The sequence below is a fragment of the Salarias fasciatus genome, chromosome 2 (assembly GCF_902148845.1).
Source record: "Salarias fasciatus chromosome 2, fSalaFa1.1, whole genome shotgun sequence".
NCBI lineage: Eukaryota > Metazoa > Chordata > Actinopteri > Blenniiformes > Blenniidae > Salarias > Salarias fasciatus.
In genome coordinates this window covers 15392455-15412474 of record NC_043746.1, presented here as the reverse complement: position 1 = coordinate 15412474, position 20020 = coordinate 15392455, and the positions used below count along the sequence as shown (strand labels likewise).

General features: G+C 41.2%; 1 protein-coding gene across 1 annotated transcript in view; it reads left to right on the top strand.

Annotated features, from left to right (window-relative positions):
• The window catches only part of pcdh11 (protocadherin 11), a 123640-nt gene that overhangs the window by 43689 nt on the left and 59931 nt on the right, over positions 1–20020 (top strand). Inside the window, exon 4 of the mRNA XM_030108245.1 lies at positions 7305–7364. Within this exon, the coding sequence (XP_029964105.1) occupies positions 7305–7364 (60 nt within the window). The remainder of the gene's footprint in view (positions 1–7304; positions 7365–20020) is intronic.

Genomic DNA, 20020 nt, shown 5'->3' with positions numbered 1-20020 from the left:
TTATGATCAATCCCTAATTACATTATTCCACCAAGGAAAAATTGGAGCCCTGCCTCCTGCTTTACCCCTGGATGTTACATCAGGCCTCCTCACTGCACTGCTGCTCGTCATAAAAGGTCTCCGCTGAGGTTTAATCCAAGAAATGAGATTATTCCTGCTTGCATAGCAGCTCTGTCTCTGACAAAATGTGTGTATCACTAAAACCCCAATCTGCCCACATGTCTTGGTTCATGTGTGGCCGTAACTCCCCGGACTGGGAGTTTGGTCAAGGCCCCCTCAGCCTGCTCGGAGCGCGGAACACACGGCTGGCACGGCCGCTGCCATGGGAGGTGGGTGGGTGGGTGGGTGGGGTGGGGGTGGTGGTGGGGTGGGGGGGGAGGTATACAGCTGGTTTGATTGGACTCGGGCCTTAATCGCCCATGCCGCTGCCATCAGCGCTCAAGGAGCAGTCGCACACATGTTAACTGTGCTCATACAAGGGCAAACTGATTGGAGCTTTCTAGGTTGGTTCCCAATCAAATACTGAATCGCGCTCGCAGACAGATAAAAAGACTGGTGGCGCTTCGTGAGATGGGTATCAAACTCTAATGAGAAAGCTTTGGGCAAGGCGTTCAATGAGCAACTTAGGAACTCAATTCTCAGACAAATGAAGGGGTCTGTTTTCAGGGAGTTGATTGTTGGCCGCAAAATGGTAGGTGACAGTCTATGTGCGCAGATAAATACAACTACTCCTGTGGAAATACAATTAGCCATGCATAGTTTAATCCTAAATACAGCTGAAAGAGCCAGCAGCGTCAGACCATGAGGGCTTGAAAGGTTGACATTGAGCGCGCCTGCCAAAGGGAAAGTAAAACGCTCATCATAACGGAGAATCTTGTCTTCGATTGGAAAAACAAAACAGAACAGGATTTGCATAAGCTTGTCAGTTTTATTGCCAAGTTGCTCCCGTTTTTATGTTCCAAAATTATATACGAATTTAATAGTGATTATGACACATTTTTTGATTAAATGCAGTCAGGAAAAAAAGCTATTCAGTGATTTTTCAACGTTAAAGCACATGCACTAAGCTGCTAAACTGGATAAGATGTAATTTCTATCCATTTATCAAAAAAAAAACTTTTTTTCCTGACCATGAGAAACGGTCAATAACAATCTGCAGATAATGTTATTCAGAATACACTTAAAGCTCCGCTCGCCCAACTAGAGAGAGAGCCGCGGTAATAAATTGGTCGACTGTTGCCGATAAGCTGAACACTGAAGCCGCATCTGAGCATTTGAATGAGGGCCGTAATGGTTGTTTAAAACAGGAATGATGAAGTGACGGCGGAACGGCAGCTAAACTGACTCCTAAAGGGCATCACTGAAGTAGTAGGACAGGTCATCTGAACATCGAAAACACTGAAGTTACGAACCGAAAATAGAAGTTTTAGTCGCAAATAAGCATAATTCTGCATATTTTAATGAGCGCCCGCTAATGCACGGACACGCAGACTTCTAAATGTATGCACAAACACTGATATATATAAAAGTATATTCTCAGACAGGCCGCTCTTAATCTTTCTGACCAACGCGTGCACGCTCATGCACGCTCACTCGCAAAACACACAGAGAAGCACATATGTGGCACGCAAACACAAAGCAAATGTTCTGACAAAGTAGATGAGCCCCATTCTGTGGCGAATTGAAAGCATCTGCAAAGCCTGTTCTTCTCGGCCGTGGAGGCGTGCATCAGCCGGCAGAAGCGCCTGCTCGGTGTCCCAGGGTGGCGCGTGTAACACTTGGCCTGCTCCCTAGCCACTGCCTGGATCAGAAAGGCCCACTGCTATCATCCGGGCGCTGGCAGCAGCCAGTCCAGGCTTAGAATGACAAATTGGTTAGAGGGAGTGAGTGACGAGCGCAGGCCAAGAAATATACTTTGAAGAGCGAAATGTATTCCGGGGTTTCGACAAGCATGCCACATTATATGGTCAAGTGTACGAGTCGGACTCCCACCATGTGGACTGATCCACATCCCAAAGACACTTAAATGAGGCGAGGCTCTCATCAAGACAATGCCAAAGTATTTATTTTAGAAAGTCACCCAAAATATTACTGGATTAGAGAGCTTTTCAGTCTCTCGTCTCATGCCCTCAATTTGTATCAAACCACCCCTCGGAAAGTCTCAACACAACAGTGGTTGTATAGAATTTGTTCATAGTTCACACACGGGTGTAATATTCACGAATGTGTCAATATAAATGTCATAGCAACCAACTTCATGGACAAGAGACCTCTGTCTTTACAGCATCTAATGGAAAAATCACAAAACTCAATTTTGGAATTACATGTTAATGGGCTTCTGGCGGATGAATTATTGATTGACAATGCACTGCTGGACCTTGATTCCAATAACTGATCATTTCCATATTTTTGCTCAACTCAGCCTGAGATTCAAACCACCAAGTAATACTTTTTAGTGTTGGGCTTTGAGTTTTGAAGTGAGATGAAGCTGTGACAGTACAGGCAGGATTTGCAAATGTGCCATTTAGCTCTTTAACACACAAATAATGCATGTTTTTCTTGACACACAAAGCTGTGTTTTGTCACTGAATGCGGTACATGTGTCACGTATTTACAACTTAAACGCAGTCTTGCTTCTTAATTTGAAATCAGCTTGTGAAATTCTCGCCTCCTGTGCTTTTTCTGTGGGTATCATCGTTGTGAAATGGAAATCTCTTAATGCAGAGTCACAACTGTAGAGGTCTATAGGCAATAACAACATTATTAAGCTTCCACAACATATTTCAGATTATCACGGACCCACACGGAATGAAATCCTGCTCTAGTTAATCCACAGCAATACTGCATTTGTAAAAACAATCTGGTGGCAGACACTGCTCGCAATCACAATGAAAAGAAAAAAAAAGAATCCACAGATGGAGGAATGGCAACAGGGTGACGACTGGATGCTGGTTTAATGCTGAAGGTGCAGAGAATTACAGTCTACCTGAGGAGAATACAATGTGCTCTGAGTTTTGCATGAGACCTATTCAGACATGAAGTAATGAGTCTAATTAAATTCAGTCGGCTCTGCAGTCAGAATGTGATTTCATCATGAAAAATAATCCAACACATTTAAGCGTGGCCACATTTTTCTGCGGCATCTCCTCGGAAAACGGACTTATTTCGCTGTATGCGGTCGTTCTGCATTTGGTGAGAGATTTGTTTGAAACTCAGCAGCTTTGCAGGTTGTAATTACATTGTTTTTCTCCAGGCTTGTTGGCACCTTGGTCAAAGGCAAGCTCCTGTGTGCTTTCAGGACTCCCCTTCATGCAAATAAGGCCTCCTTTCTGTGCCAAAGCAATCATGACATTGCACCGGTGCAATGCTCGGTCTGCAAATAAGCCATGTCAGAGGCGCACGCACAAGACACTGGATGTAACCCTCCCGATTTCCCCCCTCTCAGGAAAACTCCAAAGCCTTACCAGTTGGCATCTCTAGAATTTGGTTTGAGGTTGCAGAGCATTTTACTTTTGTTGTCAAATTGCTTTGCAAATGAGGCCCACCCTGGCACCGTTTCAAAGAGCTCGCGCTATATGTGCAGCTTCCTTCAGGCTCTCGTTTCTGAACCTTCATCATTCTGTATGCATATGCACAGTGCCGCACTAAAGCTCACAGACTGGATAAACACGCCAAGCTGGGAGAAAGATGGAAGGCAGCATGCTTATGTCTTGTCATCCTGTCTGTATGTTGATTCTGTGTTCCTCAGCTTGACTGACATGGTCTATCTAATAACATGGCAGGTAGACAGTATGAAAGCCTTGTAGGTTTTTTCCCATTAAAATGATATTCAATCATTTTTTGATGCGCTTTTTTTCTGCCTGAAACCACGCCTCGTAATGATTCAAGGTTCGAGTGCCATTCACGTTGAAATGCTGCGTTGCTTGAAGCCACATCAAAATAATTGTTTTGATATGTTCCGTTTCTGCCTTGGCAATGACATTAATAGGAGGTGATTGTACAATGAGGATAAAGCAGAGTTTTTGAGGTGCGCCGACTAAATTTGAGCCACGGATCCCCTGGCTCGCAATTATACGTTTTAGCCTGGGCATCACGGAAGAGGCAAAGCTTTGCGATACAAGTGTTGCACATATTGCGTGTCCCTTTGATTGCATGTCCAAGTCAGCCGCTAAATAATAATAATGCAGGAATTGAAACATTGTAAAGTTGCCCGAGGCTGAGAAATTGCTAATGAACAGCAGTGGGGTGCAGTTTGGGTTGCAGAGGGAGATAAAGGCATCTGAAACCCCACTTCCTGTTCCAAAGGCAAATAATCTTTTGGGGGCTTTCTTTACGCTCCAAACATCTGTGTCATTGCCTCAAAACCAGGAAGACCCTAAATGTTCAGAGGGTGCCGTGAAAAACATGCCGATAACTCAATTTAAAATAACATAAAAGAAAAAAAAACCTCATATTCATGTCAGTGATACTGCTGAAGCACTAACCAGTTTCAGCTGGTGAAGCACTTACTGATGTAGATTGATAAGCCGCGGACGCATGATCTCCTCCATCAAAATATTACAAATAAATATGTTTTAAGCTTGTTATATTCTCCTCTTCCACTGCCTGTCAAGAACTGTTCTCACTGTGCAGAAAACCAGCAAGCCAGGGGAAATCCAGGGAGAGGGATAGAGACAGAAGGCAAGGAAAAGAGAATATATTTGGTGCTATGTGCTGCAGATCAAAAACATGGCAGTCACATGATCAAAGGCATTTGATAATCCTTGAACTACATTGCTCCTTTAATCCTAGTGAGGGAACTATATTTTATTGGGGTGGGGGGTTGCAAGTGGATTGTGGAAACAATGTTAGTGTGGCGCACAGTGCTAGAAAGCAGTAACTAACTGGTGGAGATACAGTTTACTAAATGTAGCGCAGCTCTTTTGATGGAGGCTGGGAAGAGGACTGTAACACTGAAGTGCAGAAAATGGAGGCCTGAGCTGATGAGGCTAAAAACACAAATGTGCCACAAGTCCCTGTCCACTCACATCTCAGTAATACTCTTCTGTTTTCCTCAGCTTGTTGAGGAGGTTGCTTATTTGAATGTGACTGGACTGCTTTCTACTGCATCTTGCACATAAAATACAGCTAAAGTGGGACCTAATAGCAATTCTTAGCAATGTTTCCGGTTTTATAAAGGCTACATATATATGAGTTATACAACCAGATCTTGAGACATGTGATTTATGCTAAACAGAATAAAACAAACCAAAGAAAATGCGGAACATGATTTTTACTAATTCAGCATGTTTCCGAGAAATCAGATAAAAGAAACATCATGTTTCAGTTCTCTCTCCCGTTTCCTCAGAAAATTATTTTTGTGATGTATCATAGCATCGTGCTCCCTGGGTCTCATCGGATTACAACAACCACCCTGAGCACTCCGAAAAGACAAAAACATCAATATGCGGTGTAATCCAAGGCCTTCTGCTGCGAGCCTTGTCAATAGCATTTCTTTATCAGATGCAAAAACGTCCCATGCTAAAGGTGACTTGGATCATGACAGCTGGTTTTCCCTTCCACTGAGCGAATCCCCACCGGAATAACGTTCGGTTCGGTCTCCTGTAAAAATGCAGAGCTAAGCTGCGAGCCGTCTCTCACAAAAGCTGCATGGTTTCCTTGCTGATGAAGCACTAATGATTAATAATTACCTGTTGCATGTGTGAATTACACTGTGACAAAGGGCCACGGCCTAAATTGAAAGTGGTGTTTTCCTCGAGTCAAAGAATAAGAAGAGATTACATTGAGAAAAAAAAAAAGAAAGAAAGAAAGCAGTGATTATAGTCGGAGGAGACCTTGATGTGTTTGTGTTGGTGCAAGAAGAGACAAACAGAAAAACATTTTGATCCACTGCATGGTGAGCATCAAGCTCGCACAAAGTATTTCATACAAATGAACTAAACCACCAAGTACAAGCATCGTTTTGGGAATGACTTTTACTTTTGTGTGATTCTGAATCTTAAGATAAATCAAAACTCTTCTTTTGCGGGCGCACCTTCAGTTGTCTCATGCAGACTCATTTTCACATTGTAAAATGCATAACAATGTAATTCAGTGAACTATATATTTTTTTCAACAATATCAGATTACAGATGCGATGGCAGCATTTTGAATCAAGGTCATTTGATTTTCATCTCAACTGTAAAACCGGCTTCCATCTCCCCGCTCCTATCCCCAAAGAAAATAATTCATGTTTATTTGTCACATCAATTAAGATATCATGGTTGTAGTGCCTACTCAATCTGGAGGGAAAATTTTGTCTGCTAATTCCGTCGTCTCGGGGAGACCCATTTATCCATCTATATTTCATGACTTGGTGTTTACGCTACAGTGAAAGTCTCTCTCTCTCGCTCGCTCGCGCTCTCCTTGGCCAGAGAGGTGTCCTCCCTCTCCTACGTAGCAATGAAATATAGATGTTAGGAGTCTGGAGAGCTGAGAGGAGTCTCATCTGTCCTGGTGATACCATAAGGCGGCCATTAATGGTGTCACGAAGCATCAGACATACCACAGGCACATAATTGGATATGAGGACATAACTGAAAGCACCTGCTTGAAAATCAACAGGGCCTTCCCAGGAGGTCTTCCCTTGGTAGAATCCCAAAGAAGTTTTGCAGAGCCCATCCGCCTCCCTGCTGGCTTCGCCTCACCCATTGCTCTTTTCATTTCTCACTGAGGTCAGCGCAAGATGGCTTTGTGTTTTCTTTTTTTATGATGGCATTGTGAGTATGCAAATACTTTGGATCTTTGCATAATCACAAGCAGCGGGACCATCTGTTGTTGGCTTGTTGACTTACCTTGTGTCTGCTTTTAATGGTGTTTTCTTGTATCTGAGTGATGTATTGGTGTATTAACAATGTGATAATCATTTAACCTCAAAAAACACAAGCAGGCGTGTATGCAAAAGTCTGAGCATATGTTTAGCGAAATCTTTTGACAAAGAAGGATTTATCATCTTTGCTGAGAGATAGAAAGGAGGGGAAACTGGAAAAACAAAACACAATGCATCACTATTCCCCCACACATGATGCACGATAAGATGATGCCGTCAAGATAAAGATTTAAAATATTACTGTCAGCAAAAGCTGTGGTCTTGGATTAGCGGGTGGCAAAGAGTGGGGAGTTGTGAGTCGCTTAACCCCGCTAAAATATATTGAAAAAATGCTAATAGCAAGGACCAGAAATAAGCTGCAACTTCTGTCACTGAAGATTTGTTGTGAGATGCCCTCTACAGAAAACATGTCCCCGATAATGTGTTTTTCTTGTAGAACCCGGGCCAGACGCCGGAGAAGTCTTTTAACTCGCCGCCCCCCATTTGTCCTCATAAGGTAAGCTCCAGCTCGCTCTCAGGCGCAGGATAAACAACATTATGGGAAATAATTGCTGATACTTTCTGAATGTAATGGATTCATCGGCTGGGGTTTATGTGTCTACTTGCATTTTGCGGTTGCCGTACATTAGTTCGATATCACTTTCTGATTCCTCTCACCTTGTCATGCACCTGACGCCAGGTTCATCTTATCACTGCAGAGGTATTTTGCCACAGGATGTGCCAATTAATTAATTCATCGGGGACTCTGAAAGTAAAATGTTTTCATTTCAAATACAACAGTTTCACGTCTTTCCTCCTCTTCATCTATGCACTCTGTTAATCATTGAAGATTTATCTGACATGAGGGGAGAAGGGCAGATTTATTCACTGCTAATTAGTCCTGTACATGCACAGTCAAAGTCTTCACTTCACTCGGATGGTCTCAAGTCATCTCCGCACACTGACTGAAGTAACTCTCCCCTTCAACCCCGGCGCTGGTGCATTCCTCTTGCAAATGTGATAATGTGCTATGTAGTGAAATTCACACATTTTCAGTTCACTTAGCACAAAACGTGTCAGAAATGCTTCTGTCCTTTTCTGGATGGATGGTCGGTATGGTGGGAGAGTGGCTCGCTGCAAAAAAGTGGACCTTGGTAAGAGGAGTCCAATGGATGGAAGCTGTCTGACAGCCTGTCATCAAGTGTTCAAAGCCCAACGCCGCTCCACGTCCCTAATGCACAGCGAGCTGTCCAAAATGACATTAGTGGCATTGAAATCTGCCGCCAGTGGTCGGACAGTAAATAACAACAAAATATGATACCCCTTCCCTCAGTTTGTCACTAGTGAAATTACAAGGAATTAAATCAGCCTCGGTTTCTATATCTACTAGGACACCACAAAATACTACATTTTCTTCATGTCCCATCTAAACTTTGCGTATTTACATTGTGTTTGATTAGAAATGACAGTTTGATAGCCTCCAGTAAAACGGGAAGCTGCACATTGAAGACAGGCGCCTCTGACTTTCCATAGGTCTCTGCCTATACGCCTCTCTCTGTGGTCGGTTACTCCTGCCTGTCATATTTCTGTCTCATTAGTTTTTTTTTCTTTGACTTCCTCTCACATTTTCACCCAGCTGATCAGGGCTGATGTAACGGGGGAACACCGTGGGTTTTGCGGATGGTGTTATTCATGTTGTAGCTGTTAGCAGCGGAACATAATCTCCCTCTAGTCAGCTCACATTAGTCTCCATGATCCACACCAGCCCAATATGTGCAGCGAATGCAATGGGCCAGCTGGGGTAATTTAGTATGTCAGTCAGCTCAGGAGGCTGGTAAAATGAGTAAATGGCGGGATATGATTTATATGTAAAGAATATTCTGATTATAATGGCTCTCGGAATAGAATATCCTCTGTCTTTTTTAAAGTTCGCCTCATCTGCATTGTGTGCATCCCCCAGATAGATAGTGAAATGAACAGAGGGCTTTTAAACTGACTACTCTGTGATTATATTAAGAGTGTGAGAGTGAGAGAGCGAGGAAAGTGAGGGGAGGGAGGAGATCGGGTGCCCGAGTACTAAGTATATATAATTGCTTCTTGACACATTGGCCAAATTCTGCAGTGCCAGGATCTGAGCGAAGATGATTAACGGCTGTCCAAGTGGGTGGGCACGGCAGGTCGTTCAGGGCCTTTGGTTTCCATAGTGATCCTAGTCTAAAGGCCATATATTGCATAGTGAATATCCCGGAGGTCCACACATTGTTAAACTACAATTATAACTCACATCAAGAGCATTGTCTGTCCACTGCAAACTGTCATATTCATTTGCCAAGAATCTCTGAGCTTTATCCTTTCCTTCAAATTCTTTCTATTTTTTTTTCCCTTTATTTTTTTTTTTTCCTAAATGATCTTTTTCTAACTGGCGAGAAGATAAAGAGTGAAAATCTCGCATTATGTGAATAATTGATGAGTGGGCTCACCTCAGAGCATCATTACAGTACGGCATTCGGGGTAAGAGGTGAGGGTAAGATCATATTTCTGACATTAGGCTTCAGGCGGTAGAAAATTGTGTCAGTTTTTCACAAGGTTTTTCTTCTGAAACCGCAGTATGAATAACAGAGTCTCATTACGGCACAACGGGATGAGAATAAAATGTGAACGGGCGCACAGAAAAGCCCTGTTTCTCTGCAAAAAAAACTGTACGATCACGTTTGTAACAAAGCTGGTAAACAGAAGGGCGAGAATGCGTGCACATGTGGGCACGAGCATGTATAAGTGTGTGCAAGACAGTACAATCTAAATAGGTGACAGATGGAGCGGGCCAGAGATGGGGGTGGGGATCAAGCACCTCTGACACTATGGGGCCTGTACTGCACCTTGTTCCTGCCAGATCTGAAATGACTATGGTAAAGCAAAGCTGTGCAACTCCAGCGTGCCATTTCACAGTTTTATTTTCCACACATTTTACAGGTTTATTTTCCACAGAAGAGTATCCCTCCAGTGAAGTGTCACACAGCGTTGTAAAGGTGGAGTGATGAACATGCCCGGCAGATCCTGCTTCTTGAAGCACTTCTGTGAAGTTTGACTTGAATACAAAACTATTTTCATTGATGAAATATATGAAGGAAGAGCGGAATCTTGTAGAGAGACAGAAGTTTGCAGTTGACTAACTGAACACAGCAATATCCTCACCTTTGCTCAATGGCAATTAAAAAAAATTATAGTGGATTTAATATTTGAACTCTAGAGTTAAGAGTTTGTCAAGGATTTGGCCAGAAGATCCAAACTAATATCCAAAGTAAAAGGTTTCTTTTAATATTAGAAATTCAAAAAAATTACTTGGCAGAAAAATGAGGAATAAAAACCAAAGTCCAAACTCGTGAAGATAAACTCAAATCCACTTGAGCAACGTGGGAAAGACACGCAGTATGTATGATATTTGACATGAGGACACGAGTGTAGAGCAAAAGCAAACCAAACTGAACCCAGGCGGGGAACGAGGAACCAGACGATGACTAATCTAAAGAAACACCAACATGAAACACGCAAGAATCCAAAACTTAAAAACACCAGCACCATAGCAATCTCTGCGAATAAATCTTCCCAAATTTAACACGCTAGACCTCTGAAAGATCCAGTGTGCTGCACTAATTTCAAGCCACGGAAAGGATATTAAATAAGTACATCTTGATGATGATTCATTCTGGATAATAAAATGAAATCCCCCCTGGCGACCAAACATAAGGCCAGTCATGCAGCAATTAAGCTTAGTTATAGGCAGTGGGCAGACTATGGGTGGCTTGTGAGGCATCTTCCTGGACATGAAGGTCCACACTGACGTCTTTGCACAGACCAACACATTCACTCACTCCACCCCTCTCTCACACCCACACACACACACACACAGACACACACACTCGTAGACACACGCAATTCATTTGAGGTAAATGTGATCTCAGACGACAAGCAGCAACAACCCACGGCTCCATCGGGGTGCCTGGGGTTGCATTGGTGGCCATCGTCACACAAATAATGCTTTGTGACTGAGAAAAGACAATCCAAAAGGTCATTTGTGACCTCTGGGACCAGAACTGTGCAGCATCTGTCACTAGCAAGCAGCACATGTCTGTGTCAAATGGCAAAAGGTATGCGGTGCAGCGAGCCTGCCATGTAATAAGGGCGGTAGGCCCGGATCGCCGCCGTCACAGCTGCATTAGCAGGGCTCCGCACTACGCTGGCTTATATGAGAACACAGCATTCTGTACACACGAATGGATGGGTAACCTCAAACTGGTCACAGCACGGCTGCATTATGCGGAGCCGTTAAATATTCACGCCTTTTAAAGTCACACATGGATGTCATGCGAATTTAATAAATATGACAAAATACATGCCTCGGTTCACACTGTGTGGCGATTCTTGTGAAAAAGAAATTGATAAAAACAAAGCGCAAAAATCTATCTCCATTTCTTCAGTGACATTTCGAGCGTTTGGATTATTGTTTTCAGATGGGTAAAATATATTTGCATCAGTAGAGTTGTAGCACGATAATCCATTTTTAATACGCATTTTCATGCAGTGCAATCGTTTATGAGCTTCAGGTGTTCCTCTGGAAAGAGACAAGATTCTCTCCATGTTAGATATTGTCTATCTCGCCACAGAATTTCCAGAAAAGGAGCTAAAGGTATCAAAAAGTCTCAGAGAATTGAAAAAAGGAATATATAATCCATGCTTCCTGCTCAGTCTACTTTCAGTTCTCATATATCTGCTTCAAATCTCACACCTTGTGAAACAAATCAATAATATTTCATTTCTTGCCAAATTCATCTTTTCAATGGTTAAATCTAATCGTCATAGACGTATTGGCATGTTGGGATGTTCTGACAGCTGTATTAGATTGGAGAAAAGAAAAAAAAAAAAAACAATGAGGTGACACGGGCTGTTCCATAAAAAAATATACCAGGCATATTGTGTGAAAAACCTGCATATCTCATAAATTTCATTCTGAATTCTCTCAAAGTGCAAATAAAGCAAAGTGCATAGTGCATTTCCCACATCTCCTGGTCTGTGCGCTCTCTTTCTCTCCTGCTGGCTGTCCTTTTCCTCTAACTTGCCACCGCATACCCTCCCCTCCACATCCAACTAAACCAATCAGGGATTTGAGGGCCTCACTTCCAATCAATTACCACCCAAATCAGTGCAGAGGCCTTTGATATAGAATCATTTGTCAAATCAGTGCAGATGGCTGGGGGCAGGTACCCCTGTGCCATAGGCCATATCCGTGTGGAAATCTCTGCTCAGGGTGGGCTCTCCTGATGCTCCCCAACCTATTAATGGGAAGTCATTGTGTGCTCCAGGACTTCAGTCCAGCTGCCTGGTCCCCCGGATTGCTAATGTATAAGCATCTTAGCCTGACCAGCGGATTATACCGAACCCCAGCCTCTACCGTGATTTGGGCTATTTTTAAGGCAGGCAAAATGTGGCTTCAAAGATCCAACTGGAGGTGTTATATGGTTTTCACAAGTACCACAGGAAGTGTATCTGGGCAGCATTCATAAAAAGCCAAAAACCTCAAATATAGTCGTTTTTGAAAAACATCCCCTCTTGGAAATGAATCAGAGGAAGAAGCCTTCAAACATTCAGTCAAAACAAAAAGATATTTCATTTATCATGCGTCTGCTCACGTTGCAGTTATTCACTGTTCGAAACAATCAGCAAGAGCTGTAAAACAACGATTCATTTTCAAAAACTCGCTGAACTACGCAGGTATCTGGTAACTTAAGGAGTTTCCCTTCACAGCCGAACCTCCAACAGTTCTCCCAGAGGAATAGTATAAGTAATTTCCTTCCAGTTCTGATTAATGGGATGCCTCTGCAGTAATCTGAATAAGCACACATCCATTATAATAAATGCCTAATCTCAAGGAAGCGAACATATTAAATATAAAACTGGGTGTAGATAGTAGAATGACAGATGTAAAATAAATGAGATGAAATGCAAACAGTGTCAACTTGCACCATCCACCGAGACGCCAATGAAGCAAATAAATCCAGACCGAGATCTTCAACTTTTTTCCTTTTTTCAATATTTAAATAATTCTCTTTGCAATTTATGAACTTTAGTGTTTGTTTGAACTGGATTGTTTTAACAATCAGTTCTGAAATAACAGATTCCACCCATCCATCTTCAAATCGGGGGGCTCGGAGTGTCGGAGCTCATCTCAGACGACTGCAGACACACCCTGAGCAGGTCGCCAGTCCACACGAAGCAAACACAGACGGACAATCACACACAGTCACGTTCAACATACACCGATTAACCTCAGACGCGTTTGTGTGAGAATCCACGCGGAGACAGGAACAACATGCAAACTGCACAGAGACTGTCAACCAGCGACGTTATCCTCATCAGAAAGCACTGACCTCCACGCCACTGGACACACACCTTTTTCACATTTAACTCACTGACCTTAAACACAATAAAAATGGTAATGAAGAAAGGAAAAAAAAAAAAAAACAACTCTTGGACCTCCAACACAGAGAAACACACTCGTGTTCACACCTTAGTTACCAATGCATTAAAACAAGAATATATTGCCAAAAGAGCAGTAGGACCTGAAAAAAAAACATGTTAGAGGCAAACAGAAAGATTCTTTTTTAGAAAATCTTCTTGTTGTGAGGCAGAAGGCAAGCTCTACGGCAGAGCGAGCAGAAATAGTCCCAGTTTTGACTTAACCTTTTACAGGACATTCATATAAAACAATGCGGGGCGTCAAAGTCACCCTGACGGCTTGCTTTTTGTTACATTTCAAAAGATATGTTCTGGAAATGACAGGACGTCACGTTTTACAGCCTCTGAATGGCACATAATCGTCACTGAGTGGTGTCCCATCCCACATTAGTGTCTTTAAAAAAAAAAATCAGAAAGAGATATCTTTTGCAATTTCAATACTTTCGAAGTGATCAATTTTACAGGAGAAACTAAAATGCTGAAACGACAATGTATATTCCTTTCATAGTAATATGATTTGTTAGTGTGAATACTCAAGCTGTATCATAGATGTAAGTCATAAATTAAATTACTTAAAAAAAAAGATGAAAATATGAGCGTCAAACAAGGCTGTATTTTAAATAAAACACTATAAAATCCATTTGATGCTTCAGATTTGGAAGGACTTCTATGTTTGAAATGGAAACAAAAGGTCTTGGCTTTCAAACATTATTTATGAGACTCAATTCCAAAGTCTTTGTCGTTACCTTCAACTACATTCACTGGAACTCTGAATCATCATCATCGAGGTTATAGAGGGAAAGATGAGAGTTTTCAGGAGGACAAAAACACAGATAGGTGAAAATGTATTCAGTGAAAGTAAAGCCTCCCACTACACTATTCTGCATCAACAATATTTATTTGGAAATAAATTATTATAGGTACATCTACTGTCAATGATAAAAAACAAAATAAAATATGGAAAGCTTCTTTATTGTATTCACAGAATAGGTATAAAACTCAATAGCTTTCAATGTTAAAACAGGTCCTGAAGCAAAACCTCATTGCAACAGAAGTCAGAGTGCTATTAATTAGTGAGATTTATTTATTTTTCACATCATTTTATGTCCACCTTTATACTTCATGGCAGATTTAATACCCCTGGGCATGAATCATTCTATTCCTGATGAGGCTTTGTTGCTCCCCTTTTTATCACAATAGTCCATATAGCCACTCCAATTAGGGTGATCGCTATAGTTGACACAAATTAAACAAAACTCCACATTTGCAGAGGGTGCAATTTAAAAGAAAAGTTCCACAGTTTTTTCCCCGCATTGAATACATTAACATAACTGACTGGAAGTCGCAGCACGTGCGAAGCCACTTGAAACATCTTCACATCTTGACAGATGGTATTATAGTCAGGCATGTGCTATCATCTGCTGACAAAAATGAAAAAAGAAAAAAAAAAAAAAGCCCATGCAAAATAGTTTCCAACGTTTAAATGCAAGTGAGAGCGACTGTTTTGCACTCCAGTCAGGATCGTGGTGAAGCAGGGAAAAACATGGTCTCGTTTACAGGAGCTGCAATAATCACACCTACAACTCCCAAAGAGAACTGGAACTTTTGCAGTTTCTTATATAAGATTTTGTACTCATTAATTAAAAAAAAAAAAAAAAAAAAAACTTTTTTCATAGCAGGCATTATTAATCCTTCAACCTCCGATAAGGTTTCATCCTATTGCGGGTCACAGAGGAGGAAAGGATCTGATCCCAGAGGAGTCATGGTGAAGGCAGCGTGCATCCTGGACCGGCTGCCAGTTCACCTCATCACATTCACACCAACAGACAGTTCAGAGTCACCTCAAAGCCGTGTGTTTGGACTGTGGTCTCCCGTTCTGGAGAATGCCAAAATGAAAACTTTACACAGAACGGCTGCCGAGTCCAGAGACATTCCAGCTGTGAAGCAAAGTCCCAAACACGCTGAAAAACATTGATCCTACTGTTTTGTCTGTTTTGCATAAACAAAAAACACTACCAGAAACATATTGTAGAAGACAATACCTGTATTTCTCTCACTACTAAAGATTACTGTTGAAGGTTTCTCACAAGGTTTGATGCTATTCATGCTTTTCCTCTTGGACATTGTCCATCTCGACTCACTTCATGGTGTTCTTTACTCCATCTGAGCTCCACTTAAAGAGCCGTTTCCATGAATAATCCTCCCGCACAGTCAGAACCACTTACTCATTAATGCGTCTGTGCATGGATAGAAAATGCTATGTGGCTTCATTATTTTTACAACATCCACTGCACCTCATGTTATTGACATTAGATCTGCCTCCCGATTCCTATTCCTGCCCATTTTGACGAAGAGTGCCAATCCCATTTTTTATTTATTCATGCAGCTCCTCACTGTGTCACGTTTGAAACACATGCAAAGACTGCGAAAAGCTGCTTTACTCACAGGTTCTTATATATCCATCTCTATGCAGTTCCCTCTTAAGCGTACGAAATATGAATGATAACATATCGCTGCAGTAATCTGAACAAATCAGACATCTGCAGGGACGGTCACAGACTCACCGGTGCACTTTAATGAAATGCCTTTTATAACAAAGCTGTTTTCCTTCAGTCTGCGCCCCAGATCAAAAACCTGACACCACTCTTAAAATAATGCAGTTAGTCCAAGATGATGCAATTTTTAATCATTTAACATTTTAGTACTAGTTTAGTGGTGTTTTCTAACAGGAAAGCTAAAACAACAACCTGGCCAAAATGTTGTCACGTAATTGTTTGCCATTAGATGAAAACTGTGTAGTTAGATTTTCATGTTTAATGACTTAAACAAAGCCTTTGAGGCTTCATTAGTTTCCACAATGGTGCAAACTAGATTGTCTGGGTAATAGATCGCAAAAGTTAAAGCAAACACAACTTGTGTCCTCAGGTGATCTGGTTTGTCAAAACCGGAATAAAATAATAAATACCTAAAAAAAAGCATAAATAAATGCAAAAGCAAAACCCCTCAAACTCTAATATGTTTAATTTATCGATGAGACATTAATCAAAAAATGGCTAAAAATGCATGGTTATGATCTAAGTCTAAAAAAAAAAAATATTTTTTTTTTTAATGATTTTATTCATGAGCAAAGTATTATTCAAAGACTTCATGATTCACTGATGTTTCCTGGCCTCCTTTTTTTTCCCTCACCCTACCATTATAAATCAGTGCAGCTGGATGACATGGAAACCAGCCCTCAGTTCTTTGTGCAAGAATAAGACAAGTTCTCAGTAGTCTTTGGTGCGCTCGTATTCTTTCTGAACATGTCCTCAGATCGACGCGGCACGGCTGCATCTCTGCCACAACCAAGGAAGATTTTCTGAAATTAGAAATTAAAAATGAGTACTTTAGGAGCCCATGATCGCAGTGCCGAATGATCTCAGTGGCCATTTTGAGTTGTGCAGACACATTAGGCTCGACACATAATACTCAGCAGTTAATATAATCATCAGCAAGCTGCATTCACAGACAGCAAAGTGGGTACACTGTCTCTTCTTCAGCTTCACAATTTATAGTCATCATACAAGCAACACTCAGTGTAGGTGTTAATCAAGCTGCATTTGTAATTCACGTTAATATGTCAGGCTTTTTTTTCCTTGGACGCCGTTCCCTTATTGCTTTGTGGAGCGAAGAGGGTATCATGCTAACCAGCACATACCCACACATCAATTGAAATAACAGCAGAGACAAACATTCTCCAAACTCCTGAAGTGTGTTTACTGTCATTAGAGCTAAGATACACTTCATTAATGCTCCTGGGGATGTTTTTTTTTTCCCTCTGCATTCTTAATCATATTCAACCTTAACGATACATAGGAGGAGCAGTGGGCATCTGCAGAGCGGCGTCGAGGGCCTCGTTACAGCGCTAACCTGAACCTGTCAGTCCGATCACAAGCCTGCTTTTTAACCTGCAGGCCACCGCAGCCCCGGCGGTTTCTACTGTGTTGTGTTAACTGTAAATAAAAAAGAAAAAAAAGAAAGAAAAAAACAGAATCCGACGATTTTGAGAGAGAAATGTCTCTCAACAATCGCTGACCTTTGCTGGACTTTTTCGCTCCACAAAGCGCTGAATGTTCTCTATCGGTCGACGCTGGAGATTCTCCACGCCGCGGCGGAGGATTCAGTATGCAGATGCATCGTCATGCTGGAATATGAAAGGCCTTTCTTGAAAGAGACGTTTGTGAGCCTGCGTGACTTTCAAGAGATGGCAGGATTTTCTGTTCTTGTATGGTTTCTTAGTTGAAGAACACAATGTAAAAAAAAAAACCTGGCTGGTTTTTTTTTCCTTCCCTAGTTTTCTTTAATGCAGCGGAGCGTTGGAAGGTCAACAACATCCACCTTTGTATTTGCATTTTAAAGAGTTTGAATTGAGAATCGTTTTCATAAAATTGCTCTATAATTTTTAGAAGTCCCTTTTTGTGCAAATTGGTGAATTTTTTTTCCTTTTTTCAGATGAAACGCCGCTCCTCTTTGAAAGGCTGCTGTTGTGCAGACATGTTACATGTTGCTAATTAACCCAGTTAGTCATTAAATGCTTCTCCGGTTGTTTTTGATTTGTGCCAATTATTTTTTAATGCTTTTGTAGCTGCCGTTCCAACCTTTACCAGATGTGTTGCTGCTATTGAAATCAAAATCAACTAATATTTTAGATGAAATGGTCATACATCTCAGTTTCAACATCTGATGTGTTGTTTTTGTCCAATTGGAAATTAAATGTTTGTAAATCACTGCATTCTGTAATTACACACAATTAATATCCAGGATTTTAGGAATTTGGCTGGGACTTTAGACTGACCCAACACAGATAGAAGAGATGATTGGAGGCATGCAAAATCTGTAGGCTGGAAAACGCTGCATCGCTCAGGATATGTTACTCACCCTCTGCCTCTGCATATTTCACACAGGCATAGTCTTTAGAGATGTAAGTCATACTGAGAGAATTTGACTCTGCATGCTAAAAAGGCATAAATACAGGAGGAAAAACATAACCAGCAGATGACCTTATTACACTCAGTATGTAGCATGCAACAGCAATATTGCCTTTATTTGTCATTATTACCACCCGCTATTACTGCGAGTGGGTGGAATATCAATTTGACAAAGGGGTCCTCTGACTAAATGTTAAGGAGCACCCCCTGTCATCTGAGACACATCCCTACTGTTTTGAGTGGGCAGATATGGCTGTGTTTTACTACTTATGGATATTCAGTGGAGGAGCACAGATCGAGTCTTGCTGTAATAAGGCGTTTACCAATGCAGAGTAACACTGTGCGCTGTGAGAACATATGTTAATGCTCTTGGCTGTGGCCAGAGAAACAGCAAGAGGTGTGGAAAAGAAACACATGGGACTGGCCTCCTGGAGCACACATTTGCCTTTTACAATGATATTAATACGACTGGTGCTCAGTGGTGGAGGAGGATGAAAATCGCCCCGGCGGTGGGGAGAAGTTTGTTTTGGCGATGGCGACGGACCCCGGTGGAGCGAGGGGGAGAGACAGCTCCGTGCTAGGTAGTTTCTGACTCACATCAGTGGCACTTCTCAGTGCCGAAAAAAAAAGGAGAAAAAAAAAAAACCTGACATCAACATATTTGAGGAAGATATGCATGGAGCAAATGGGGATATGACTTTGAACCTTGTCTCTGCTTTATCAAGACTGTGCTGCCAGCTCTGTGAGAAGGATTGCCGGTGTTCCCTCTCAAGTATTGACAGTGTATGGAGTAGGCAGAAGGCACAAAAGAAAAAAAAAAAAAAAAAAAAAAAAACGGTGAACCTGATAAAGTATTTACGATGTCAAGGGAGGCTTGACTTCTAACAGCTGCAAAAAAAAAAAAAAAAAAAAAAAAAGTTTGTATAGGCAGTGGCGTTTTGCAACTAAAAATTATAATGGTGGTTTATTTGGCTTTAATGTTGATATAGATTAGCTGAAAAACATTAATGAACTTGGCTTTGGCTGAAAAGACTTGGCATTCAGATAAGTTGATTTTAATAGCAGTTTTATGGGTGTGAGCGTAAAAAAAAAGTTATTCCCAAATATCACACTAATGTGTTTGGTAGTGTTTATATACATATTTCAAGATGATATTTGGACAAGTCTTTGTACTTAAATGGTTTCCAGTTGAGTCATATGTTCTTGTTAACCTTGTTAACTGATATGTAGTCCAGTTTTTAAGACTTCTTCTGTGGAGGAATGGATGTAGACAGTTCATAACATAGATTGCAGAAGCAAGTCGCTGGTTTTCCTTTATGATGTTTATATTTAGTGGAGAAAATAAAATACAAATCATCATATATATTTCTCAGTAACCTTTATTTTTCATATATTTAATTGTATTTTATCCTCAATGCAATATATTAAATCCCTACAATGTTGTGATTTGTGGTGAAGGGTTCCACCATAACTCCGGTGCACAAGTCGTTTTATAGGCCAAAACTTTTGAGATGCATCACCAAACCATTGTCTTTAATATTTTAACCAAAATGAACAAAGTACTACGCATGTGTTCATATCATTTGATGGACTGTCTTAATTCCTCAATGGATAGATAGTTGTAACAGATATTACAGTAATAATGTTGCAGTATCTCTTTTTCTGAAACAGTTGTATCCCTTAAAAAAAATGTTTA